We start from the raw sequence: 26723 nt of genomic DNA, 5'->3' as shown, positions 1-26723 counted from the left end.
GCCTAGAACCTCTAACTGTACCTGTGAGAGTATTTCAAGAGATTTAACTGAGGAGAGAAGACCCATTCTATATGTGGGTGACATAAGCTGAGATCCTGGTATGAGTTCAGAATAGAGGTCAGGATCAGAAATACATATTTGGGAAACATTGACGTATGACACCTGCGGCGATAGCTTTTAAAGGTACCAGAAAGCAGCCGCCAGGTGGTATTGGCGCACACCTTTAATCCCAGCACTGAAGAAGCAGAGGAGGGTGAATCTCTGAGTTTGAGGCCAGCCCGATCTACAAAAATAGGTATTAGAAAGGGGGCTGTAGAGACAGCTCAGTGGTTAAGAGCACTGGCTACTCTTCCAGGAGCTGGGTCCAATTCCCAGCTCCCACTTTGTAGCTCACAACTGTTGATAACTCCAGTTCTAGGAGCTTTCTCTTCCTCTCTCCTCTTCCTCTCTCCTCTTCCTCCTCTCTCCTCTTCCTCCTCTCTCCTCTTCCTCCTCTCTCCTCTTCCTCCTCTCTCCTCTTCCTCCTCTCTCCTCTTCCTCCTCTCTCCTCTTCCTCCTCTCTCCTCTTCCTCCTCTCTCCTCTTCCTCCTCTCTCCTCTTCCTCCTCTCTCCTCTTCCTCCTCTCCCCTCTTCCTCCTCTCTCCTCTTCCTCTTCTCTCCTCTTCCTCTCGAACTCACAGAGATCCACCTGCCTCTGCCTCCTGAGCGCTAGGACTAACTGAGTGAGCCACAACACCCAGTTAAGGTAACCGGTCTTCAGGACCAAGACCTGCTGGGTTCTCAGCTCTCAGGTGTGATTTTGCTGTTGTTCCTATTTTAAAGCTCATGGAAGGCCATGCCACCCTAACTTTTACCCACGGTACTCTTGAGCAGGAGCAGCAGGAAATATTAGATAGAAATTTAGAGGGGAAGAGAAACAGATAGAAAATACAGGATAGCCTTGGAAGGACCTGGATCCTAATCCATCGGGCCCTGACTGTCTTTGCCAAAGGGCTCTTAAGGGATGCCAAGGGGTGGAGCATAAGACTGCCCCCCCCAGCACAGCCACGTGCAGACCATCAGACACCTGGTACTCAGGCCCGTGGTCCGATCATCCTTTTACGCAGACCTGTTGGGTAAAGCCACTAGGAAACCTGAGTGGGCTCCAACAAAAGCTGACTTCATAAATTCTTTAAATAATATATTCATCCCATTGGTTCTGTTTCTCCAGAGAAACCTTACTAATACAAAGTGGAATTGCAGCTGTAGACACTTCAGAGTGTAGCTGTAAACAAGAGCAGTGAAATAGGGACAGCATTCTGTGCTAGAAGAGAACTTGGGGATGGAGTGAGAATTCTTTGTTTTAAAGAACTGGAGATTGGTGGGGACTTGTAGAGGTGGTGATAGGGCAGTTTATATCTTCTCAAAGCAGCAAATTCAGTTGCTGAGGTTGAGAAGAGAGCAAGCATGGAAGGTAAAAAATATTGGATGTATAGGTTTTTGTTGTTGTTTTTTTTCCTAAATAAGGTCTTTATCTTCATTTGGGAGTTAGAGCATTCTAGTCAGATTAAAAACTTGAAAACTCCTTTATATCTGTGTTGAACATTTAAAAAATGCCTTCCCTCCCTCCCTCCCTCCCTCCCTCCCTTCCATCCTTCCTTCCTTCCTTCCAACAGGATTTTACTCTGTAGCTCAGGCTGTCCTGGAACTCACTGTGTAGACTAGACTCACTTCAGACGTGTGACAATCTTCTTGTTTATGCCTCCCAGATACTGGGATTATAGTTGTGTGCTACTATGCCTTGTTAAAATGTATTTGTTTAGTACATAGCAAATATTGGATATAAACAATTCTTAAGGGGCTGGGAGTATAGCTCAATGGTAGAGCACTAGCCTGCAATGTACAAGACCTTGGTTCAATCCCTAGCACCATACATACTCAAAAAAGATTCTTACAGGCCAAGGAGAGGGCTTGGCAGGTAAAGTGTTAGCTGTGTACACATCTGATGACCAGTGTTTGATTCCTGGAACCTATGTAAAAAGCTGAATGCATAGGTTAGTTAGCCAGGAGTATGGTGTTCAGTGGCAGAAGCAACAGGAGAGACCATGCCTCCTCAAGGTGGAAGGTGAGAACTGACTCCACAAAGTTGTGTCTGACCTCCACATGTGTGCTGTGGCAAGTACATGCCCACACTCACACATGCAATGAATAATTCTTTTAAAAAATTTCAAAAGAGGTTATTGCATAGAAATGCTACCACCTTAGTGTGTATAAGTGACTTTAAAAATTTTATTTATTATTTATATTTTATATATTTTATATATGAATGCTCTGCATGTATAACTGTATGCCAGAAGAGGGCACCAGGTCCTATTTTAGATGGTTGTGAGCCACCACGTGGGTTCTGGGAATTGAACTCAGGTCCTCTGGAAGAGCAGTCAGTGCTTTTAACCACTGAGCCATCTCTCCAGCCCAAGTGACTTTTTTTTTTTATTAAAGATTTATTTATTTATTATGTATACAGTGTTCTGTCTGCACATATCCCTGCAGGCCAGAAGAGGGCACCAGATCTCATTACAGATGGCTGTGAGATGGCTGTGAGCCACCATGTGGTTGCTGGGAATTGAACTCAGGACTTTTGGAAGAGCAGTCAGTGCTCTTAACCTCTGAGCCATCTCTCCAGCCCCCCAAGTGACTTTTATAAAGTTATAAAAATATTTATTCTAGAAAAATATATTTAGAAAACTGAAAAGAGTCCCATAGTTTATATTCCTCCCATCCAAGTCTAGTCATACCCTCAGGGTCCTCTATGTATGTATGTATGTATTGTATGTATGTTTGTATGTATGTTTGTATGTATGTTTGTATGTATGTATGTATGTATGTATGTATGTATGTATGTATCTATCTATCTATCTATCTATCTATCTATCTATCTACCTACCTACCTATCTATCTACCTACCTACCTACCTACCTACCTATCTAGTTAGGGTTTTTTTTTCTTTTTAAATTTGTTTTAAGTGTATTGTGTTTTACCTGCAGGTATGTGTGTGTATCACGTGCATGCCTAGTGCCTTCAGAGGCCAAAGAGGGCATCAGATCCCTTGGTTATAAGGGGCCACATGAATGCTGGAAAACGAAAGGTCCTCTGAAGTCAGCAAGTGTTCCCAACTGCTAAGCCATCTCTCCAGCTCTCATATGTTTATTTTTGTGGTTCTGAGATTCAAAAAATGTAGACTCTCAAGCATGCTAGACATGTAGTCTACCAATCAAGCTACATTTCCTATTAATTGTGAACATAAAAAAACAGCGACAATAGTTGCAATCATGTTTTACATACAGTATACACTGGGTTATTCTGTACTTATTGGCTATCCCTGTAAATATTTTCCATGTTACTACATAGTTTTCACAACCATTGAATTGCTGGTCCATTATTTGCTGAACAATATCCTATTGTGCTGGACATTTAGGTTAACAATTTTTAGTTATTCTATATAATTATTTTGAACAAATATCCCTAAGAAATTCATTGTGTGCCTCCTTTTTATTATTTGATCAGCTACTCCTGTTTGGAGCTGTATAACTTAGAGAGTAATTCTGGGCTGTCTTTTCATTTTGACTTATGGTCACGCTGTTAAAAGATTCTTTCCCTAATTCTACTAATTATATGTTAGGTTTGAAGTTATACAAGGAAACAATGTGTGTCCTGGCTGTTCCTAGCTTTGAATAGCTTTTGAAATTCTAATTTTAGGATGTGTATTCCATGAAACATTATGTGTTTTACTAGGTTGATTCGAGGATTGGTTTTGGACCATGGTGCCCGTCATCCAAGCATGAAGAAGCAAATGCAAGATGCATTTATCCTCATTTGCAATGTGTCACTAGAGTATGAAAAAACGTGCGTGCCAGTTTGTCTTCCTAACATTTGGAACTCTTTTAACACTTCTTTTTCTTTTTTTTTTGTAAATTTGTTTTTATTTTAAATTATGTGTATATATCCGTGTGAGTAAAGGTGCCCCAGGAGGCCAGAAGAGGGCATCCATCCCCTGGATCTGATGGTCCAGTTAATTGTGAGCCACCTGACATGGGTACTGGGAACTGAACTCAGGTCCCCTTAGCCTGAGCCATCTCTCCAACCCCAATTTAAAAATTATTTTTTCCATCTCCCCCCTCCTTCTTTCACAGTTCCCCCCACCCCTCTCTCTCAAGAGTTTCACTGTTTAGTCCAGTATGGTCTCTAACTAACATGCACATTCCTCCTGCTTATCTCTTGAGTATTGGGATAACAAGTATAAGCCACCATGCCCAGCTCTCTTTTCTCTAAAGGTGTTTTGTAACTTCTTTTTCCCTTCTACGCCCACCTCGCTAGCTTTTCCCATTTGTCCGTTTCCGTTTTCTTAAGAAAGGGACTTCCATTGCTCTGGGTGACTTCAGACTTGTGAACCTCTTGCTTTACCCTCCGTACCTGGTTTACTAACTTGTTCTTATTAATTCTTTAGAGAAGTGAGCTCTGGTTTCTTTTATAAGACTGTAGAAGAGAAAGAGAAATTGGTAAAAGCTGAAAGAAAATTTATTGAAGATCGAGTGCAGAAAATAATAGACCTAAAACAGAAAGTTTGTGCTGAGACCAATAAAGGATTTGTTGTCGTTAATCAAAAGGTGAGAAGGAAGTTTGCAGCTTAAGTGCTGGTCACTGGTTTTCAGCATTTCTCAAAGTGTGGCTGTTGACCCTGAAGGGACCTTATGACATTTTCAGGGAGTTTGGGGAGGGAACTTTTCATAGTAATAACGCCTTTTGTATTGTGTGGACATTTGTGTGGAAAGGTAAAGCTGCTGATTTCCTCCTGCACTCAGGAGAGCAGCACCAAGCTGTGCTCGCCCCTGTCCTCTTCACTACCACAGCACCAGGGGAGAAGCTGCTTCATTCTGGGGTAGCTGGATGGTGGGTCTGGAAAGGTGGCTCAGCAGGTAAGGGTGTGTGCTGCTCTTTGGGATCTGAGTTCAGCTCTCACACCCACGTGGTCGAATGGCTCACCGCTACCTGACTGCAGCTCCAGGGGAACTCTTGCCTTCGGAACTCCACACACCTGCACTCAGGCATATATCCACATACAGACATACCATACCTACATTTTTTTTTAATTTAGAAAAGAATGTCTTGAAATGCTAACTATTGATTTTATTAAAAATTGACCCTTAAGGATTCATCTTTTACAAATTATTTATTTAGTTTATGTGTGTTGATGTTTTACCCACATGCATGTCTGTGTGAGGGTGCCAGATCCTCTGGAACTAGAGTTACAGACAGTTGTGAGCTGGCATATGGGTGCTGGGAATTGAACTCAGATCCTTTGGAAGAGCAGCTACTGCTCTTAACCACTGAGCCATCTCTCCAGCCCCAAGAATTCATCTTTTCATAACTTTGTTTGATAAAATATGAAATATACATAAAGCACTTCTTCATAGCAAAACTTGATGGTTGTCTTGAAGAAAGCCTATGTATAATTGGATTTTGAGTTAAACTAGCTACTTTTTCATGGAAAGCCATTTTTAGTTGAAAGAAGGTCCAACAGATAAACTGTGGTTATATAGATTTGGATGTTCAGTGGATTTTTTTCCCTGAAAAACAAATGCAACAATCCTACTACTCCAAGGAAGATGGCTCACGGGGTGTGCTGCCAGGAGTAACATTTGAGCTCAACTCAATGCTTTCTAACTGACTAAAATCCACATGATTTTACAAAGTCAGGCATGAATAAATAACCCACTTAAAATATAAGATTTTAAAAACCCTTTAAAATGTTTTCCTGTTTAAGTTATGTTTGGGAGTGTACGTCTGAAGCTGGAGTTGCAGGCTGTTGTGAGCCATCGCACGGGTGCTAGGAACCGAACTGAGGGCCTCTGAAAGAGCAGCCTGTGTTCTTAACCACTGACTTATCTCTCCAGTCCCTGTTTCTACGATACCATACAGATACGACTCACTATATAGCTTAGGCTGACAAGGAATTTGCTGTGTAGTCTATACTGGCCTGGAACTTTAGGTCTTTCTTCTTTGAGTGCTGGGATTACAGGTGTGTGCCATCATGCCCAGCCTTGGTTCTTCTTGATTTTTAAGACTGTAAAGTGGTGCTGAGAAAAAAAAAGCTTGAGAAATACTGGCTTAAATTTTTTTAAGGTTAAGAGTAGAGCTCAGTGGTAAAGCACTTGCCTAGTGTGGAACAAAAGCCACTTAACTTTTGTGTTAACTTGACTACAGGGCATTGATCCGTTCTCCTTAGAAATGCTGGCAAAACATAATATCGTAGCTCTTCGCAGGGCGAAAAGAAGAAATCTCGAAAGGTAAATGCCAATTATGTATGCCAAGTGTTTTCTGTTGCTCTTGGTGCTGCTGTCCTTTTGTTTGTAGTGCTGGGAACTGAACCCAAAGCTTTCTAAGGTTTTTTCCTTTCTTTTTAAACAGTTACTGGGTGTGGTGGTGCATGCCTTTAATCCCAGCAATGGGAAGGTAGAGGAAGGGGGATCTCTGAGTTGGAGGCAGCCTGGTCTACAGATCGAGTTCCAGGACAGCCAGGGCTATACAGAGAAACCCTCAACCAAACAACAGCAACAAACCCTTAAGATCTGGGGCCAGGGAAATGGCTCAGTGTGTGAAGTGCTTGCTGAGCAAGCCTGAAAACCTGAGTTCTGGTCTCCAGAACCCACATGAAAGGCAGGAACAGCAGCATTGCGTGCCTGTAACCCCAGCTCTAGGGACTTGCTGGTCAGCCTGTCTAGCTAAAACTTCAAGCTTCATGTTCAGTGAGAGACCCTGCCTCAAAAAAGTAAGACAGAGAAGTGACTGACGAAAGACAACCTGGTGTCAACCTCTGCTCACCCTACTTGCATGGGTGAGTGCACCCTCACGTACATGGACACACATACACTCCCTCCCCCACACAAAACAGATTTTAGAAACACTATAATACTCTCTGATCTCACTTATATGTGGAATTTAAGAATACTAAACTTTCAGAAGTAGATAAGTGAATGATAGTTACAGGAGGCTGGATTGCTAGGGAAGATTAAGAGTTTGGGAGATGTTGGGCCAAGGATACAAAATTTTCATTAGAGAGGAAAGATATATTTAAGGATTTGTTGTGCATCATGGTGATTATAGTTAACAACTATGTTTGTTTGTTTGTTTTTGAGACAGGGTTTCAGGTGTAGACCAGGCTGGCCTTGAACTCACAGGGAGCCACCTGCCTCTGCTTTCTTAGTGCTTGGATTAAAGTGAGATCATGCACAAAAAAAAGGGAAAGAGAAATTAGCCTTTGTATTTTCCATAACCAAAGTGAAGGTGACATGATGTGATTCCAGGCTTGCTCTTGCTTGTGGAGGAATAGCTGTCAACTCCTTTGAAGACCTTAATGAAGATTGCTTGGGGCATGCTGGCCTTGTATTTGAGTATTCATTAGTGAGTATTTCTTTATTTTTTATTTTTATTTTTTGAGACAGCGTTTCCTTGTGTTGTCCAGCTGACCTGGAACTCACTCTGTAGAGCAGGCTGGCCTCAAACTCAGAGATCGGCCTGCCTCTGCCTCTGCTTCCCAAGTGCTGTGGGATTAAAGGCGTGCACTACCACTGCCTGGCTCATTAGTGGGTATGTCTGTGAATAGCAGTTATAACATGATTCCTAAACTAGTTTTGGTATTTTATATCTTTTAATTCATATTTTACATTTTGAGGTCTGACAGGACAGAGTTTACAATTTTTTTACGTAAGTGTTATTATGTAAGTCTTGTTATGTAGCCCCGGTTGGTCTTGAACCATCTTCCTAATCCAACCTCCCCAAATGGTGGCATAACTTAACCACTTTAAAATACACCTTTAGTTATGCTTGACAAGAAAAAGTTACGTGAAGATTGGATCCTAATAGAATATAGATTTGAATTTTATGATGCCATTGTAATTTTATACGAATGTAATAATACAATGTGTCAAATGTTATACTTGTCCTGTGTGTGTGTGTGTGTGTGTGTGTGTGTGTGTGTGTGTGTGTGTGTGTGTGGTGTGTTTTACTGGGGATCCAAGTCAGGATCTCGTGTGTGCTGGGCAAAGTGCTCTACCACCTGCACCCTTCAGCTGTATCCCGAGCCTTACAGCTGTATCTCCTCCTGTTCCCCACTAGGGTGAAGAAAAGTTCACTTTTATTGAGGACTGTGTGAATCCTCTCTCTGTCACCTTGTTGGTCAAAGGCCCAAACAAGCATACTCTCACACAGATCAAGGATGCTTTAAGAGACGGACTTCGTGCTGTCAAAAATGCCATTGAAGATGGTAAGCAAGCTCTTTTTTGTGGTGGGTATCAGCCTCATGCTTTTTAAGTAGTAATAAATCAGTCATGGTATGTATAGTTTTTAAAGGTACGAATGATTATTCTTTCATTTCACTTTAGACAATTTTTAAATTTTCCTTTGGGATATCTGTTAAGAATGAAGATAAGGTATGTTGCCTTACTAATTAGCTCCTCTCTAAGAGATGAAAACCACTTAACTTAATACTATACTGTTACTTTTTATATTTAGGAATTTATTTTTCAAACCACGAGAGAGCTTTTATTGCTCAGAACTTACTCCTTTACCTCAGGTGTAGTGTAATTGTAAGAAAGGTTAGGAAGGGATGCTAACATTTTAAATTTATTGATAATTTAGAACTAGCTTGTATCTAAAAGGAGTTAAGGGAGGTAATTCAATAAAAGCATCCATTTAAAATTGAGTAATAGACATGTGGAAAGATGTTCAAAAATCAGTCAATAAGAAATGGAAATCAAAAGTACAAGGAGATGTCTGTCATTTTACATCCTCTAGGATGGCTGTAATACAAAAGTTACATAACAAGTAAGTGTCCTTCTTTGGCAAGGACATACAGACCTGGAACCTTGATGAGAACTGTTAGGTGACAGGTGCTGCTGGCTGGACCATACGGTAGTTCTGTCTTTTAGTTTTCTGATGCATCTCCACACACTGATTTCCGTAGTGGCTGTGCTAGCTCATGCTATTACCAGAGTTTAAGGTCTGTCCCACCCACAACTTCAGTGGCAGTTGTTGTCATTTCATGGTGCCATTCTGACTGGGGGAGGGAGAATGCTGGTATAGTTTGAATTTGTACTACAGTAATGGATAAGGATGGTGAACATTTTCATGTATTTCTTGGCCATTTGTACTTATTTGGAAATGGTACATTTATCTCTTTAGTAATTAATTGTTTCTTGGTTTGGAGTCCTTTACATGTTCTGGATATTTTTCCCCCAGTAGAGGAATAACCAGGAAATCTTTCTCCTATTCTTAGCATTCTTTACCATTTTCTTTCTTTCTTTCTTTCTTTCTTTCTTTCTTTCTTTCTTTTTTTTTTTTTTTTTTTTTTTTTTTGTCAGAGCTGAGGACTGAACCCAGGGCCTTGTGCTTGCTAGGCAAGCACTCTACCACTGAGCTAAATCTCCAACCCCTCTTTACCACTTTCTATGATTTGCAGAAGCTTTTTAATTTCATGCAGTGACATTTATCAGTCTTTGCTATTTGGCTGGGCTTTGGGGAATATATTCAGAAAGGTTTGCCTTTATCTGTACCATTTATTTGTTTGTTTGTTTATTTATTTGGTTTTTTTGAGACAGAGTTTCTCTACATAGCCAGGTTGGCCTTGAACTCACAGAGATCTACCTGCCTCTGACTCCCGAGATTATAGCGTTATAGATGTGCATCAGCATGCCTGACATATGCCTGCATCTTGAAGAGTGTTTTTTTTCCTAGTAGTTTCAAAGTTCCTGGTCTTAATATTGATGTCTTTGGTCTATTTGAATTAATCTTTGTACATGATGAGAGGTAAGATCTAGTTTTATTTTTGTACATATGGACATTTAGTTTTCCCAGAATAATTTGTTAAAGAGGCTGTCTTTTTTCCATATATATATTTGGACATCTTTGTTAAAAAGCTGGTGGCAGCCAGGTGTGGCAACACACACTTTTAATCCCAGTACTCTGGAGGCAGAGGCAGGCCTGTGTTTGAGGCCAGCCCGATCTACAGATAGAGTTCCAGGACAGCTAGTGCTGTTACACAGAGAAACCCTGTCTTGAAAAAAAAAAAAGCCAGTGGCTATAGCAGTGTGGGTTTAGTACAGGATCCTCTGTTCCATTCCATTAGCTTGTGTGTCTGGTTTTGTGCTAGTCCAAAAAAAAAAATCCACTTATCTAAGTTGGGAGCACCAAACTATTGCTTGTGAATGAAATATGATTTGCTTCATGTTTTTAGTAAATAGGTTTTATTGTAACTCAGTCATACCCCCTTGTGTGTATTGACTGTAACTGTTTTGTGCTGTAGTGGTGGGATGAAATAGTTGTAAAGAGAATGGTAGAACCCACAGAACCTAGGCTGTTAGCTGGCTTAAATAGTTTTTTTCAGTACTAGGGATGCAATCAGGGATATGAACATTCTAGGCAAGCTTTCTACCACTTAACTACACCCCTAGATAAATAAAAATCATATTAGTGTGTATGTGTGAGTGTGTGTGTGTGAGTGAGGATGTGCTCATGCCTTGGTGCATGTATAGAGGTCAAAGGACAACTTTCAGAAGTTGGTTCTCTCCTTCCACCTGGGTTCTAGGGATCAAAATTCAGTCTTGCATGGTTGGTGCTTTTACCCACTGAGTCATCCTGCTGGCCCTTACCTGGCCTTTTGCATCAAGTTTACTGGCACTCATCTAAGTTGTCAACTTTATTGGTATAAAGTTGTTTATAGCATTCCTTACTTCTTCTCTAGCTGTAAGGATGCATTTCCCTGTTCCTCCTTTTTGTTTCTCCCTTCCTTCCTTCCTTCCTTTTTTTTTTTTTTTGAGACAAGAGTTCACTACTCTAATCCAAGCTGGCCTGGAACTCAAAGTGTAGCCCAGGCTGGCCTTGAAGTCATACCAACATCCCTATCTGAGTTTCCTTATTGTGGGATTACAAGTGTGAGCTCTATTTGTCGGTTTTCTTATCTCCCAGTTTTCTACCCTGATCTCTTCTATTTCCATTCCCCCACTTACACTGAATGCTCTTTGCTCCCCTCTCTAGTTTCTTAAGGAGGAAGCTCAGCTCACTGGTTTAAGGACTCTGTTCTTTTCTAATGTAGGTAGTTCTATAAATTTCTCTTCAACAGCATCCCACAACTTTGTTATGTTTTCATGAGGAATGGGCTCTGGGGAAGCTCTCAGAGGTGCAGTAATGTCTTTCTTAAGATGGGAGGATGGGGCGTACATGGGTACATGTATTTATTTGCATATTTAGTCTTTATACCTCTCACAAAATAATACAAATATTATTTTGAGTGCATTCTTTCTTAGGAAGGAGCTTTTCAAAACATGATGAGACATAAGGATATACCCAGCTTATAGATGAATAACTCCTTTAGCACTTATTTATGAAATGAATCAGAAAAGGGAGATGGTAATAAAAATGTTGAGCTGAGAAATAATTGATTTTTATATTGTTTTGCTATAATCATGGGTACTTACAAAGCAAAACAATTTAACAATTTCAACAAGTCCAAAGCCGTATGACACTATCCAAGCATGGCTGGGCTCTTTTGTTGCATGGTGGAGCCCGTGCCTGCCATGAGCAAGGCCCAGGTTTACTCTCCAGCACCACAACACAACTACCCGAAGCTGTACAAGCAGAGGTAATGCCCTATCCAGGTTGTGCATTTTAACACAAAGCTCTTGGCTTAGAATAAAGGACACCTAATGTTTTCCTTGTGTAGCAGTTTAGATTCTGCTCCAATATAGAAAGCAAATGCTTCATGGGGTCCCAAGAATTCCATACCAAAATCTCTGGCCACATTACTTGCCCTAATCCTCCCTTCATTTTAGTACATTTTTGCATTAACTCAACTCTGGGAAAGGGTCTAAAAGTCACACTTTCAAATTGATTTTAAATAAAAACAAACATAATTTTGCATGACTTTAATTCCTTTTCTTTTTTAGAAACTATGTAGACTAGTTTCTAGATGTATATAACAGCATAATCACTCTCCAAAGCATAATGAAAACATAATACACTGTCAGTAAGTCATTGTTCCCACCAATGACATTCACACGTTGAGATTGGATGGGATCGGGCAGATTCAATCAAGGTGGCATGGCTCTATGCATTGCTTCAGTTAAATAGCAGTATGGACACACTGTGGATGTCACTATTGAACTGCTGTGGTGAAACAGGAACCGTGGTCCAGAACTATTACATCTTATATCAGCTCCAGCAAACACTGGAGAGTTCTTTCTCAATTAAAAAATTTATTATGCATATTCATTGTGCATGGCTCTATGTTACATAAGGACACTTCATACAACTATATAATGTATATTGAACATGCTTCCCTCCATATCCCTTCCTGCCTCCCCCTTCCCGTCAGTCCTCTTTGTTCCCCTAGGCAGTGTCATTTAGACTTTTATGTCATATGTGGGGCAGGATGAAAGTCAGGGGAAATTATGGGGAGGTGGGGAGGGAAAGGGGCCCCTTCCCCTTTCCGATTTCTGCTTGAAGCTTCTCTCCAGCTGAGAGTCGAGAGTTCCAGCATCGTTAACAACATGCACTGTGAAGGTTACCTACATGGAGACAGTCTTCCTTTTATGTAGTGGTGATTCAAATAAGAGTGTTTAAATAGCAATGAACTATGCCTGAGGCCTAAGTGTAGGTGACCTTTTCCCATTCTCATCTGTAAACCTGCAATCTTCTAGAACTCTCATAAGACTCTCCACTTACAGTAAAAGACATGTCTTAACCCCCTTGTGTAACCCTTGTGGATCGTGGTTTTTTTCTTTATTAGATTTTAATTCCAACCAAGGCACCCTTGGAGCTACCCTATAATCTTACTTATCATAAAGAGTGGGATAGGACTGGAAAGACTGCTCAATAGGTAAAGACACTAGCTGCCAAGGCTGACAATGTGATCCCAATTCAATCTTGGGATCCTCATGGTGGAAGGAGAGAACCGACTTCCTAACATTGTCCTCTGACCACCTCCAGTGTTCACTGTGGGATGCATGCACCCGCCCACCCTCACATACACATAAATAAGCAAATGCAAAAAGGGAAAAGGAGGAAAAAGTTTTTACAGTAACCATTAAGAGTTATAATTTTAGAGTTACTAAAATAGTGTATAACGACTCCTGAGACACTTATGCAGTACTCTTTTGAGGAGCTCGTGCCTAGGCTCTTGGGTGTGTCTTATTCTTCCCCTAAGCATCTCTCATTCTATTAGCCCCTTGCTGAAATCTGTGTTTGTTTGTTTATTTATTATATTGTGTTATATGCATGGGCACATGTGTTCCATGACAGAGTGCATGGTGATCAGAGGGCGACTTCAGGAGTTGGTTCTCTCTTCCCACTGTAGCAGGAATCTTAACAGTTCTTATTAAGAAAATCAAACCTGTGGTCAGTTATTGGGGTGAATGCTGGAAGGTCAGAGAAGCAGAACAAGCCACAGCTAACCTCACCTGGCCAACTTCTCAGCTGGTCTTGTTTCCTCAGACTGGAAGCTTCTGTGTCCTCATCCCAATGGCTCTCAGCTGAACTGCTGCTCGAAAGCCTGAAGCTTAACCAGCTAAAAGCTTCTAGTTCCTGGTCTTCACGTCTTATATACCTTTCTGCTATCTGCCATCACTCCCTGGGATTAAAGGCTCACTTCTTGGGATTAAAGGCGTGTGTCACCATGCCTGACTGTATCCTTGAACACATGAATTTCTGCCTCTGGAATGCTAGGATTAAAGGCATGTGTGCCACCATTTTCTAGCTTTTGTATCTAGTGGCTGTTCTGTCTTTGACCCCAGGTAAGTTTATTAGGGTGCACAATATTTTAGGGAACACAATACCACCACATGTGGGTTCTGAGAGTTGAACTCAGGTCATTAGGCACAGCAGCAAGTGCCCTATTTCTAGTTTGCTTTTTTGTTTCTGTGATAAACACCATGACCAAAAGCAACTCGGGGAGGAAAGGGTTTATTTCATATCATGAGTTACTGTTCATTGAGGAAAGCCAATGCAAGAACTCGAGGCAGGAACTTGACAGAGAAATCATGGAGGAATGCTCCTTACTGGCTTGCTCCCAGACTCATGCTCAGCTACTCTTTTTTCTTTTCTTTTCCTCTTCTTTCGTTTATTTTTCAAGACAGTGTGTAACCCTGGCTATCCTAGAACTCACTCTGTAGACCAGGTTAGCCTCGAACTCAGAGATTCACCTGCCTTTGTCTCCTGAGTGCTGGGATTAAAGGCGTGCACCACCACCACCACCTGGCAGCTACTTTTCTTTTGTAGCCCAGGCTCACTTGCCTAGCTGTGGTATCACCAACAGTGGACTAGACTCTCCCACATCAATTAGCAATTAAAAAAAAATCCTGTCCCTCCACAGGCATACCCACAGGCCAATGTGATGGCGGTGATTCTTCACTTGAGGTTCCCTCTTCCCAGGCATGCCAAGTTGACAATGAAGATTAGCTGCCGCATGCTCTTACCCACCAAGCCATCTTGCTGGTCCTAAACTTTCTCCTTAATGAATTCCATTTCTGCTTCAAATGGGTTCAGTCTGATTTTTTTCCCCCTGTGGGGAAGTCAAGGATTCATCATCACCTGAGTGGAGGTCTCTAAAAGAGAACTCTTCATACTGCTGGGTGCAGTTTTGGTTTTTGTCTTCTGCTGCACTGTGTCTGACAGTGTATACTCATGGAATTTTATGCACCTAATAAAATCTAGGAACCACTAATTAGAAAAAACATGCAATATTTGTCTGAGACTGAAAATATGAATATCTACAGTTGTACCCATTTCCTGACAGATGATGTACCTTTCTCCCTTATGACTGAAAACTTTTCCATTGTGTATCTATGTCACATTTTATCTATTCTTGTCTTATTGGATATCTTGGTTGGTTCTCTGACTTAGCTGTTGTAAACTGTTCTGTAACAAATCTTGATGCCCAAGCATATCTATGATCCGTTGACTTGGAGCTCTTCAGGCATCTCTGAGAGTGGTGTAGCTGGATCCCATAGTAGATGTACTTTTGGTTTTTCAAGGACCTCCATTACCAGTTTACAGCAGTGTATACAATTCCCTTTGGGCCATATCCTCACTAGCATTTATTTGGATAACTGATAATGATTACCATTCTTCTGGGCCTGAGATGGAATCTAAAGTGTTTTTTTTTAATTATTATTTTATGTGTACGAGTGTTTTGCCTGCATGTATGTCTGTGCATCACATGTATGTGCCTGATGTCTGTGGAGGCCAGAAGAGGGTGTCAGATTCCCTGGAACTGGGGTTACAGGTGGTAATGAGCTACCATTGTAGATGCTGGGATTTGAACCCAGGTCCTCTGGAAAAATCACCAGTGATCTTAATTGCTGAGCCATCTCTCTAGCCCCTCCAATGTAGTTTTAAAGTAAATTATTTCTTTTCTTTTAAGTTTGACAATATAAAACATGTATATACCAAGTTTGGGGCATTTCTACCCCTATTACCTTCTCTTGTCCCCTCTTTCTACAGCTAAAGTCCTTTTTCCCAGTAAGCCCCCTTCTACTAAAAAGCCCTTTGTTTTTGATCCACTCAGTCTAATTGTGGCTGCTTGCACGAACATGAGTGGAGGGTTATTTTTTTTAAGTTATGGAAATGTTTATGTGAAACCATGACCTATGGAGATCATAAGAGTAAATCAGATTCTCATATGCAGACATTCCTGGATGACCTGAACTTTTCACATGTCCTTGGCATTGAAAAATCAAATCCATAAAGTTGGTATTTATCTCGGCAGTAGAGTACTAGCCTAGGGGGTGGGAGTAGATAGGGTCACAGCTTGGTGACAGTACCTGCCTAGCATGTGTGAGGTCCTGGAGTCCAACCAGGATCACAGAAAAAAAATCATATATTTTACTAAAAAATAAAAGACCCACATTCCTCCACTCATATCCCCAGGGTGCCCAAAAAGTCCTGAGTCCTCAGCAAGTCCCACAGGATGCTCAGGATCCTGGCTTGGCTCTGCCATTTTGGATCAAGTTCTTCTGTGTGAACATCTCATGGGACCTGAATTGTGCTCAGATACCCCAAGGGTTCTGGGTGATATTGAGGATCTTCTCAGTGTCCCCTCTATCTGCGAGGTGGCTCAGGTGCCTTTGCGTCTCTCTTGGCCTCCAACCATCACTGCCAAGTCTGATGCCAACTTATAGTGGTCAAGAACATCCAGCCAGTGCTGGAAGTGATGTGGATACCTTGCCCAGGTCAGGAATACCTGGTGGGACTGCGAATTAGTTCCCACCCATTGCAGACAGCTCCCTTTTGAGGGCCTTCAGAAGGCTGTCCACCACTTCCTGGTCAGGTATGACAGTGGCAGGTGAGGAGGGGGGGGGCAGAGCAGGATTTGGGATTATCAGTTGGATTCTTTCAGTGCCTGCAAGAGATATTGACTGAAGTCATCTTAGCTACTCACTTCTAGGGGAGTTCCCAAGATATCTAGGAAGCTCCAGCCAGAAGGAGGCATTCAGGATGCCATCTGCCTGCTCCAGCCTCTCACCAGCCCTATACCTTCTCTCAATCTGGCCACACTCCTCAGCAATGCTGGGAACTGTGACTAGATCCATATGGATCATCTGCAAATAAGGATACTTTGACTTATTTTTTATTTATTTCCCCTTTATTTCCTTCTCTTGTCTTACTGCTCTAGCTAAGAATGAAAGCAGAGAAAGTGGGCATCCTTGTCTTGTTCCTGATTCTAATGGAAATGCCTTGAGTTTCCCTCCATCTAGTATAATGTTCGTTGTAAGTTTGTTGTATAGCCCTATAATATTATGCTGGGATATGTTATTTTTATGCCTAGTTTCTTCAATGTTTCTATCATGAAGATTTTGTCAAAAGCCTTTTCTGCATCTATTGAGTTTATCATGTGATTTCTGTGATTTTTTTTTAGCGTTATTCTTATTGCAGAGCATTGCTTTGGCTGTCTGAGGTCTTTAAAAAATATTTTATGTGTATGAGTGTTTTGCCTGTTTGTCTGTGTATCACGTATGTACAGTGCCCACAGAGGCCAGAAGAGGGCGCCAGATGCCCTGGGACTAGAGTTGCAGATGGCTATGAGCTGCCATGTGGGTGCAGGGGATCAAAAACAGGCCCCCTTGAAGAGAGGCAGTGTTCTCAACCACTTTGCCATCTCCCCAGTGCCTGTATGGGGGAATTTTATGTGTTCACATGACTTTTAAGATTTCATCTTGTTTCTATGGGGAATAGTACTGGAATTTTGATGAGAACTGCCTTGAATCTGTGGATTACTTTTTGTAGGGTAGCCATTTCACAATGTTAATTCTTCCAATCCATGATCATGGGGAGATTTTTTTTCTATCTTCTATGTCTTCCTCAGTGGTGTTTTGAAACTTAACATTATGGAGAGCTTTAATTTCCTTGGTTAGGTTTATTCCAAGATGTTTCGTTTTGTTTTTTGAAGCTAATTTGAATGGTATTGTTTCCTTGATTCTCAGTGTGTCTTCCATTGGTGTATAGGAAGGGTACTTGATTTTTGTATCATGTTTTGTATCATCTTGTCTTGCTGGAAGTGTTTATCAGATGTAAGAATCTATGGTAGAGTCTTTAGGGTCGCTCTCTATAGTGTCCTGTCACCTGCAAATAAGGATATTTTCACTTCTTTTCCTATTTGTATCCCTTTTATTTCCTCTCTTATCTTATTACAAGCTCTGGCTAAACCTTCCATCTCCGTGTTGAATAGGAGTGGAGAGAGGACAGTCTTGTCGTGTTCCTGACCTTAACAGGAATGTTGTGAGTTTTCTCCCTTTCTGCCTGGTGCTGGCTCTAAGTCTATTATATATGGCCTTTGTTATGCTGAGATATGTTCCTTCTATTCCTAGTCTCTTCAATGTTTTGTCATGCAAAGATGTGAGATTTTGCCAAAGGCCTTTTCTGCATCTGTTGAAACGATCCATGATTTCTGTCCTTGAGTCTATTTATATGCTGTATTACATCTATTGATTTATGTACCTTAAATCATCCCTGCATCTCTGAAATGGAGTGAACTTAATAATGATAGATGCTTTTTTGATGTATTCAATTCAGTTTGCAAGTATTTTATTGAGAATTTTTGCTTCTATGTTTGTAAGACAAATTGGCCTATAATTTTCTTTTTTGTGTGTGTCTTTATCTGGTTTTGGTATCAGGGTAGTACTGGCTTCATATGTAAGTTTGGAGCATTCCTTCATTTTCCATTGTATGGAATAGTCTAGAAGCATTGGTATTACTTCTTTCAAGATCTAATAGAGGGCTGGAGAGATGGCTTAGAGGTTAAGAGCACCAATTGCTCTTCCAGAGGTCCTGAGTTCAATTCCCAGCACCCACATGGTGGCTCACAACCATCTGTAATGAGATTGGGCACCCTCTTCTGTATATATAATAAATAAATCTTTAAAAAAAAAAAGATCTAGTAGAATGCAGTGAATCCATCTGAGCTGGGATTTCATCTTCTTCTCCTTCTCCTCCTTTCTTTCTTATTCTTCTTCACAGGGTTTCTCTGTGTAGCCTTAGCTATTCTGGAACTCACTCTGTGGACCAGGCCTTGAACTCACAGAGATCCATCTGCCTCTGCCTCCCAAGTACTAGGATTAAAGGCATGCACCACTATATCTGGCTGACCCTGGACTTTTTTGACTGAGTGTTTGTTTTAGTTCTACATCAGTGTCATTGCTTGTTATAGAACCATTCAAATTGCTTATTTCAGTTAAATTTTCATAGGTCACATGTTTCTAGAAAGGCATCCATTTCTTTTTCTTTCTTTCTTTTTTTTAGATTTATTTATTTATTTATATTATGTATACAGTGTTCTGCCTGCATGTATGTCTTCATTCCAGAAGAGGGCGCCAGATCTCATTACAAATGGTTGTGAGCTACCATGTGATTGCTGGGAATTGAACTCAGGACCTCTGGAAGAGCAGCCAGTGTTCTTAACCTCTGAGTCATCTCTCCAGCCCCATCCATTTCTTTTCAATGTTCCAATTTAGTGGAATATACATTTTCAAGGTTTGTCCTTAGGACTTTCTATTGGCAGTAGTTAGAAACCCCCTTTTACACTGGGGCTGCTTTCATTATATCTCATAGTTTTGGTATGTTATGTCTTCATTTTTATTTAACTCTAAAATGTATTTCCTTTCTGATTTCTTCAGTAAGCCAGTTGTTATAATCTCCATGAATTAGTGGTTTTCTTGCTGCTGATTTTTAGCTTCATTTCATTGTTGTCAGATAGAATACGAGAAACTGTTTCAATTTTCTTGTATTTGCTGATACTTGCTTTTTGTCCTGTAATATGATCTACCTTAGGGAAAGTTCTATGGGCTACAGAGAAGAATGTGTATTCAGCAGTATTTGTGTGGAATGTTCTGTAGATGTCTGTTAGGTCCATTTGATCTAAGGTATCACTGAATCCAGATGTTTCTCTGTTCATGATTCATTGGGATGACCTGCCTATGGATGAGAGCGGGGCACTGACATCACTCAGTATTCTTGTATCGGGTTTGTCTGGGTCTTGACCTCTAGTAGTGTCAGGTGCACTTGTGGCCAGTGTATATATGTTCATAACAGTAGTAGTGTCTTATAAGAGTGTTCTTTTAGTCAGTATAAAGTCACTCTCTTTATCTCTTTTGGCTAATTTTGGTTTGGAGTTTATTTTGTCAATTATGAGAATTCTCTTATGAATCCAGTCTCTGTAAAAACTTTTTTCTATTTTCATGTTTTTATTTTATTTATGTATTTATTTTACATCCTGACTTTAGTTTCCCCTCCCTCCTCTCCTCCCAGTTCTCCCCCCATGACCCCCCCATGTGCACTCCTCCTCTGTTTCTATTCAGAAAAGGGCAAGCCTCCCATGGAATTAACAAAACAGAACGTATCAAGTTGCAGTAAGACTAAGCATCTCGCCTTGTATTAAGTCTGGGTCAGGCAACCTAGTGTGAGGAATAGGATCCCCCAAACCAGAAAAGAGTCAGAGACAGCCCCTGCTTCCACTGTTGGGAGTCCTACAAGAAGACCAAGCTACACAACTGTCAGATATATGCAGAATGACTAGGTCAGTCCCATGCAGGCTCCCTGGTTGTCAGTTTGGTCTCTGTGAGCTCCTATGAGCCCTGGTTAGTTGTAAATCCAGCCTTTTAGTCTGTCTTCTAGGTGGGGAGTTGAGACCGTTGATGTGCAGCGTTACCACTGAAGGGTGTGCATTGGCTCCTGTTATGTTGTTGATCTTATGGTGATTGATGAGTCCTGTCTTTCACTGGCTTCACTTCTCTTCTAGCATCACCTGCTGTTTCCTGTGGGCTCAGAGAGTGTCTTTCTTTTCAGACCTCAGGATCCCTTTGAACATCTTTGGTAGAGCTGGCTTAGTGACCATGAATTCCTGGTCCACTCATGGAAAGTTTTCCTTTGCCCTTCAATTATGAGAGATACAGTAGATAAAGTAGTCTGGGTTAGCAGTTATTGTCTTTCAAAGGTTGAAATACATCCTTCTAAGGTCTCTTACATTTTTTTAGATGAGACAGTGTATCCAGCTACTTGCTTTTATAAATTATAAATAACAACTTTTCAATGTACTCATAGAACTGTAAGATGTACGTAAAAGAGATGTCTACCTAAAAAGAGATTTATTTTTTATTTGTGTGTGTGTGCCTGTGTGAATTTATGTACACTATGTTAATGCAGGTTAATGCAAGACAGTGTTAGATTCCTTGGACTTGAGTTATAGCTGGTTGCGAGCTGCCTGATGTGGGTGCTGGGAACCATCTCTCTACCCCAGAAATTCCATTTTTATTTTCCAGAGAATAAACATTAAACAAACTGTATGTGACCAGTGTTTGTACCGTGCTTAATTGTTTGATTTCAAAATGCTTTATAGGGAAATCTAGTTATTTCTGAACTGTGGAATTTATTCGATCTCTAAATATATTGAAAACATTTCAGAGGTAGTCAACTAATTAAACACACTTGCTTTTCTAGCTAGTTGCTTTTCTCGCTCTCTTTCCTTGCTTGACAACTTTCTGTTATTTCCCTCTGGTAGGCTGTGTGGTTCCAGGGGCTGGAGCAGTTGAAGTCGCAATAGCAGAAGCTCTTGTTAACCACAAGCACCGTGTGCAGGGAAGAACTCGCCTTGGCATCCAAGCCTTTGCAGATTCCTTACTTATTATCCCGAAGGTACAACTGTCTCCTGGCCAGATAACAACTGGCTATACTGAAAGATCCTTGATTACAAATTGCCCATCTTGCCCAGCAGTTCGCAGAGTTAGAAATGTGCTTATTTGCTTTTCCTGTTGTGTTAAATATTTTACAAACCCAGCAGAGCAACCATGGGGACTGAAGCTTACGGTACTTTGGGCGCTCCAGGAAGCAGTCAGGTTTTCCTTGGGTCCAAAAGCACTGCAGAAAGTTCATTACTAACCAATCCTAACGAACAGTTTGGAACTTAAGTTTTGTTAGATTTTTATTTTTAACATAGATTCTTTTTTTGTTGGTGGCATCCAACATGTTATTACTGTGAGAAGAGAAGAACTTCAAAATGTTTAGCGTTCCCAAATCCGACCAGCTTGAATCTGTTGTAATTTCGAGACGAGGAGAGAGGCAGCGAGAGCACAGAGAACTGTCCTTCCTTGCTCTCTGCCTTCTGTTGGTTGTCAGCCACGTAGAAATATAGAAAGCTGTTTCCAGCATGCTGCTCCCATGAATTAAACCACTATTAACCATCCTAGCAAAGACTTAAATAATTTATATTAGAATTATTCACAATTTGTGTGTTGTTTGTGAATCAGATGTCTATTTTTTTTCTTTCCTCCAAGCAGCAAAGTCATTAAGTAATGATGTTGTTGACATGAATTGGTGGCCCTGGCACACAGTGGCCCTTTTCTCTATCAGCTGTCAGTAGGGAACTTAGGCTGGTATAGAGTAAGGCATCTCCATCCAAGCTGCTGTAGTTCATGGCTCTCCTTCTGAAGCCAAGGGCCACACAGTGCTGCGGATGCTCTGCTTCTCCCTAGCGAGTGCTGGGAAGAACAGCAGGAGGGCATTGGGCCCAAAGGCCAGGGGAAACAAGAAGGATCTTAAATCTTTTCTAAGAAAAGAAAGCGGCTGGGTGTGGTGGCACGTGCCTAGTGCCAGCACTTGGGAGGTGAAGCAGGAGGACTGGGAGCTCAAGGTGGTTCCTGCTCCATGAGGGGAGAAGGGGTTGGAGGCCAACCTGGACCACATGATGCCTTGCCTGAAAAATATGTGGGAGTGGGGAAGTCTGGTCCTTGGAACTTAAGAGTTCTGTACAAGGGGAGCTGTTCAAGTACAATATGTGCTAGGGAGATAAAGCAATCATTTGGTTTAGGTTGGGCCTGGGATTCTTCTAAAGGAGATGAGCACTGTATTGCGATTGTGTTTTCACAAGACTGGAAAGTAGTACCTTACTTTTGTACTTGATTTTCAAATACATATGCGAAGGCACTCCACACATACTTATTGTTTTTTCATGAAGGTTCTTGCTCAGAATTCTGGTTATGACCTGCAGGAAACGTTGATAAAAGTTCAGACTGAACATGCAGAATCAAAAGAGCTTGTGGGCATAGACCTGAATACAGGTAAGAGATTGAAGGAAACTTAGCTTTACTCAAAAGATTGTTCTTCAAGAACCCAAATCATATAACAGAGAGTGGTAGGTTGGGACATTTTGTTACATCAATCTTGATTGCATCTAGCTTACTCCAAAAAATATTTAATGTGTTTAGGTGTTTTTGCTTATGTGTATGTCTGTGCACAATGTGCATGCAGTACCTGTGGAGCTCAGAAGAGAGCATCAGATCCTCTGGAACTGGCCCTGAACCCGGGTACTCTGCAAGAGTAACAAGTGCTCTTAACTGAAACAAAAGAACTTTTAAATGTGGGTTCTGGGGACCAAACTCAAACTCAGTCCTTGTGTTTGTACAGCAATCAATGACTGAACTATCATCTCTGGTCCCCTCTGCCCTCGCCAATGTTTAGAAAGATATACTTATTGAATGCTTATTATTTGAATTCACACTGGGCAAAATAGAGCTTCTCTTGTAGTGAGTGAAAACAGACAGTAAACAATAACTCTAACAAATAAATTATTTAGCATCTAAGAGAACAATAAACTTGAAAAAATAAAAGAGCAAAGTAAGGATGATCATGAATGCTAATTAAAGAAGGTAGGAAAGGGATGAAAATTACAACATTTGTACAGTATACACTAGGAAAATGTCTACTGATGAAGCTGAAGGAACTGAAGAGTTAGCCATGGAGGGGCAGCATTAAGTGCTCTCTCAGGAGAGGGCACAGCCAGCAGGGAAGGAAGGAGGTAGGAGAGGGGATAGGTCAGATTATACAGTGGCATGTGGGCTAGTCTGAGAACTTTGGCTTTTGTTTTTTAATCCTTGCAGTGAAATGGGAGCGATTTTGAGCAGAGATGTGACATGGTCTATTTAAAAGGATCACTCCGACCACTCTCCACCCTATGGAGGGCAGTTAGCTAGACAACTAGTAGGTTAGAATTGCACTAACAATGGGAGAAGACTAGATAGAGCTGGTTGTGGACTGAGGGACTGTTCAGTTTTGGCAAAGTCTAGTTTGAAGTACTTATGGTCTTTTGGGAGAAGTTGTTTGATATATTGAGCTCAAGAAAAAGATATGTGTTGGAGGTAAGAGAGTTATCAGGATGTAGATAATTTAAACCCAGAAAATTGGATGAGACCGCCTGGGAAATATGTTGTGCTAGGTAGTTTTGTGTCAACCTGACACAAGCTAGAGTCATCTGAGAGGAGGGAGCCTCAATTAAGAAAACCTCTCCATAAGATCAGGTTGTTGACAACCCTGTAGGGTATTTTCTTAATGATTGATGGGGGAGAGCCAGCCCATTGTCGGTGTGCCATGCCTGGGCTGGTAGTCCTGGCTTCCATAAGAAAGCAGGCTGAGCAAGCCAGTAAGCAGCATCCTCTGTGGCCTCTGCATGGCTCCTGCCTCCAGGGTCCTGCCCTATTTGAGTTCCTGTCCTGACTTCTTTTGATGATGAACAGTGTGGAAGCATATGCCGAATAAACCCTTTCGTCTTCAAGTTTCTTTGGTCATAGTGTTTCATCACAGCAATAGTAATCCTGACTAAGACATATGTATAGTGAGAGAACAGAAGAGTCTTGGGCTGGATGGGGGTTGCACAGTGAAAAGAAAGGGGAGCATGGTGTCTGAAAGCCAAGAAGGAATTGTCAGAGGGATATGATGAGCCGTCAAGCAGTAGGTAAAACTGGTGAGAGCCCACAGCACATAGCACAGAGGTCACTGGTGACCTTGACGAAAGTAGTTCTGTAAGAGATTAAATATTGTTAGACTCCACCAGTCAACATTGACAGGGTATATCAAGATTGCTGTATTAAGAGGTTTGTTTTTACTTTGCAGGGGAGCCGATGGTAGCAGCAGAAGCAGGAGTTTGGGATAATTATTGTGTGAAAAAACATCTTCTTCACTCATGGTAAATTGGCAAAGAAGAGAAAGACCTTTAGGGATATAACTGATAGCTTTGAACATTTCCTGTTATTTTTGTTCTGAAGACATTGTGAAGTGTATGACATTGTAGTTGCCAGCTGCTGAGGCTAGCTTTTGTCCTCCTACAGTCCCTTAAGCACTGTATCTGCAGCAGTGTAAGTCCCTGGGAAAGCTAACCTAACCCTCACTGTTGGAGTGGGAGGGGGAGGCAGGAAGTACTGCAACAGCACTGTCTGTGTGGCAGGGGGGAGCAGCGACATGTAACAGTTAAGAGCAGCTTTGCTGGGGTATAAATTAGACTTCTACCGAGTCAACAAAGCAGTCAAAATTACAGTATGAGGAGGGCTGCTTCGTTCGTGATATCTTTGTTTCATAAACTCTCACACAGCATAGCCGAAGGAAAAAGTGCCCGGCCCTGCCGGAAGATTGCTGGGGAGATGCAGGCATGCGCTAGGAGGCTTGATTCACTCTCATCTTTTCATCCTTAGCACAGTGATTGCCACCAACATTCTCCTAGTTGATGAAATTATGCGAGCGGGGATGTCTTCTCTCAGAGAGTGATTGAATTCAAGATCAATTCATCTGGAAGACAAGATAGCATGCATGTCATATCCAACACCGGCTTATGGCCTTAACTGTTACAAAATAAATGTGGTGTGTATCTTTTGGTCTCAGCTGTTTCAGAAACACTTAATCACAGTATAAAGAACACACAAATTTTCCCAGTAAAAGAATAATAATGGTAATATTTTCTGAGTCTTAACTCCCCACCCTATAATATATGTTATTTCCGTTCTCATAAAATAAAATGTGTCATGATGCCTATACCTTCTGGGCACAGGTTTTAGAGTATCCAAGTCAATTTCCAGTTTATCAGAGATCTTAAATGTAGTAAGATAAATGTTCTCTTTTCTTTCTAAAGCCCTTCAGTAATTTCCTGCTGCCACTCTCTTAGGAATGTGGCATCACATGTAATACAGGTTTCTCATGCATAGTCCCTAGCCCAACCTATTTAGCATATAGTTTGTTATAGTTTGCTTAGCCTTTAAAGGTGTGGGCAGGGCATGGCTATGTAGCTTGGGCTGGAATTTAGAATCCTCCTGCCTCCGTGTCTGAGTGCTGGTGTTATAACCCTGCTCTTTTCAGCAACCTGTGCTCTGCCCTGGCTCTGACAGCCCTGACTGGACAGCAAGGCAGTCCCTCTGGAAAGGCAGGGCTCATTAGCTTCGGCTCTATGAGAACACTGCCTTTGGTCCAAATGTAGCTAGTCTATAGATATACAGTCCTGATATCCATTTGTTTAAAGCTCTCCAGTTAATCTCTCTCCAGGCTCTTTGTCCATGTTCTTTGCCTGGATCCAAGTTGATAAGATATTAAAATGTCTCAGGTGTGTTCTTGGAACTTGTTTATAGCACTAGGAGAAGATTCCTTTGATCATTTCATGCGTTGGTTGAAAAATCTACAATTTTATACCCTGTTTTATTTCACTTAATATGTTTGTTGACATCTCTTTAAGTCAGTAGCCAATGCTTCTAAACATCCTTGCATGACAGTTCATTGCAAGACACACTTCTATTTAGTTTACTCTTTGTGTTTTAAGTTTCTGTTGTCAACATACCATGTGCATCAAGACTTTTTTGTGCAGATTTTCAGGAAAGAGTCTCAGGCTATAGCCCAGGTTGGACTTGAACTCTCAGCACACCTCCTGCATATCCTCCTGAGTGTTGGGATTACAGGCACAAGCCAACATGCTTTGAATTTCCTTAAACAACAACAACAAGTAGATGTTAAGGGGCTGTGAAGACAGCACACTCAGGAAAGCACTTTCCTCACAAGCGTGAAGGTCTGAGTTCAGTCCCCACGGGAAATGCCTGGTGTGGCCTGCGCTTGTTATCCCAGCACCAGTGAGACAGAGACGGAGGAGGAGGAGGATCCCCGGGGCTTGCTACTTCCAGGCCAATGAGAGAGCCTGTCTCAAAGGGAGGTGGGCAGTATTCCTAAAGGTGACAGTTGAGGTTGTCCTATGGCTTCCACGTGTATGTGCAAACACACGTGCCCTTGTGCACATACATGAACACACTATGCATAAGGGGATGCTGAAGCACCAGCTGTCTGTCTCCCTGTCATGTGCTCTCTTACCCAGCCTCCCTAGATGTAGTCTTTGACTTCCATACACT

General features: G+C 41.4%; 1 protein-coding gene across 1 annotated transcript in view; it reads left to right on the top strand.

The window, feature by feature from the left end:
- The window catches only part of Cct6b (chaperonin containing TCP1 subunit 6B), a 40436-nt gene extending 15216 nt beyond the window's left edge, over positions 1-25220 (top strand). The window contains exons 6-14 of the mRNA XM_059271339.1: positions 3772-3882; positions 4484-4643; positions 6241-6323; positions 7341-7437; positions 8152-8299; positions 21077-21210; positions 22529-22631; positions 24460-24532; positions 25035-25220. Coding sequence (XP_059127322.1) covers positions 3772-3882; positions 4484-4643; positions 6241-6323; positions 7341-7437; positions 8152-8299; positions 21077-21210; positions 22529-22631; positions 24460-24532; positions 25035-25107 — 982 coding nt within the window. The 3' untranslated portion in view covers positions 25108-25220. The remainder of the gene's footprint in view (positions 1-3771; positions 3883-4483; positions 4644-6240; positions 6324-7340; positions 7438-8151; positions 8300-21076; positions 21211-22528; positions 22632-24459; positions 24533-25034) is intronic.
- The last annotated feature ends 1503 nt before the right edge of the window (positions 25221-26723 follow it).

This window comes from Peromyscus eremicus, chromosome 8a (assembly GCF_949786415.1).
Source record: "Peromyscus eremicus chromosome 8a, PerEre_H2_v1, whole genome shotgun sequence".
NCBI classification, from domain to species: Eukaryota; Metazoa; Chordata; class Mammalia; order Rodentia; family Cricetidae; genus Peromyscus; species Peromyscus eremicus.
The sequence above is the reverse complement of the archived record's forward strand: the minus strand, read 5'-3'. Positions and strand labels throughout refer to the sequence as shown.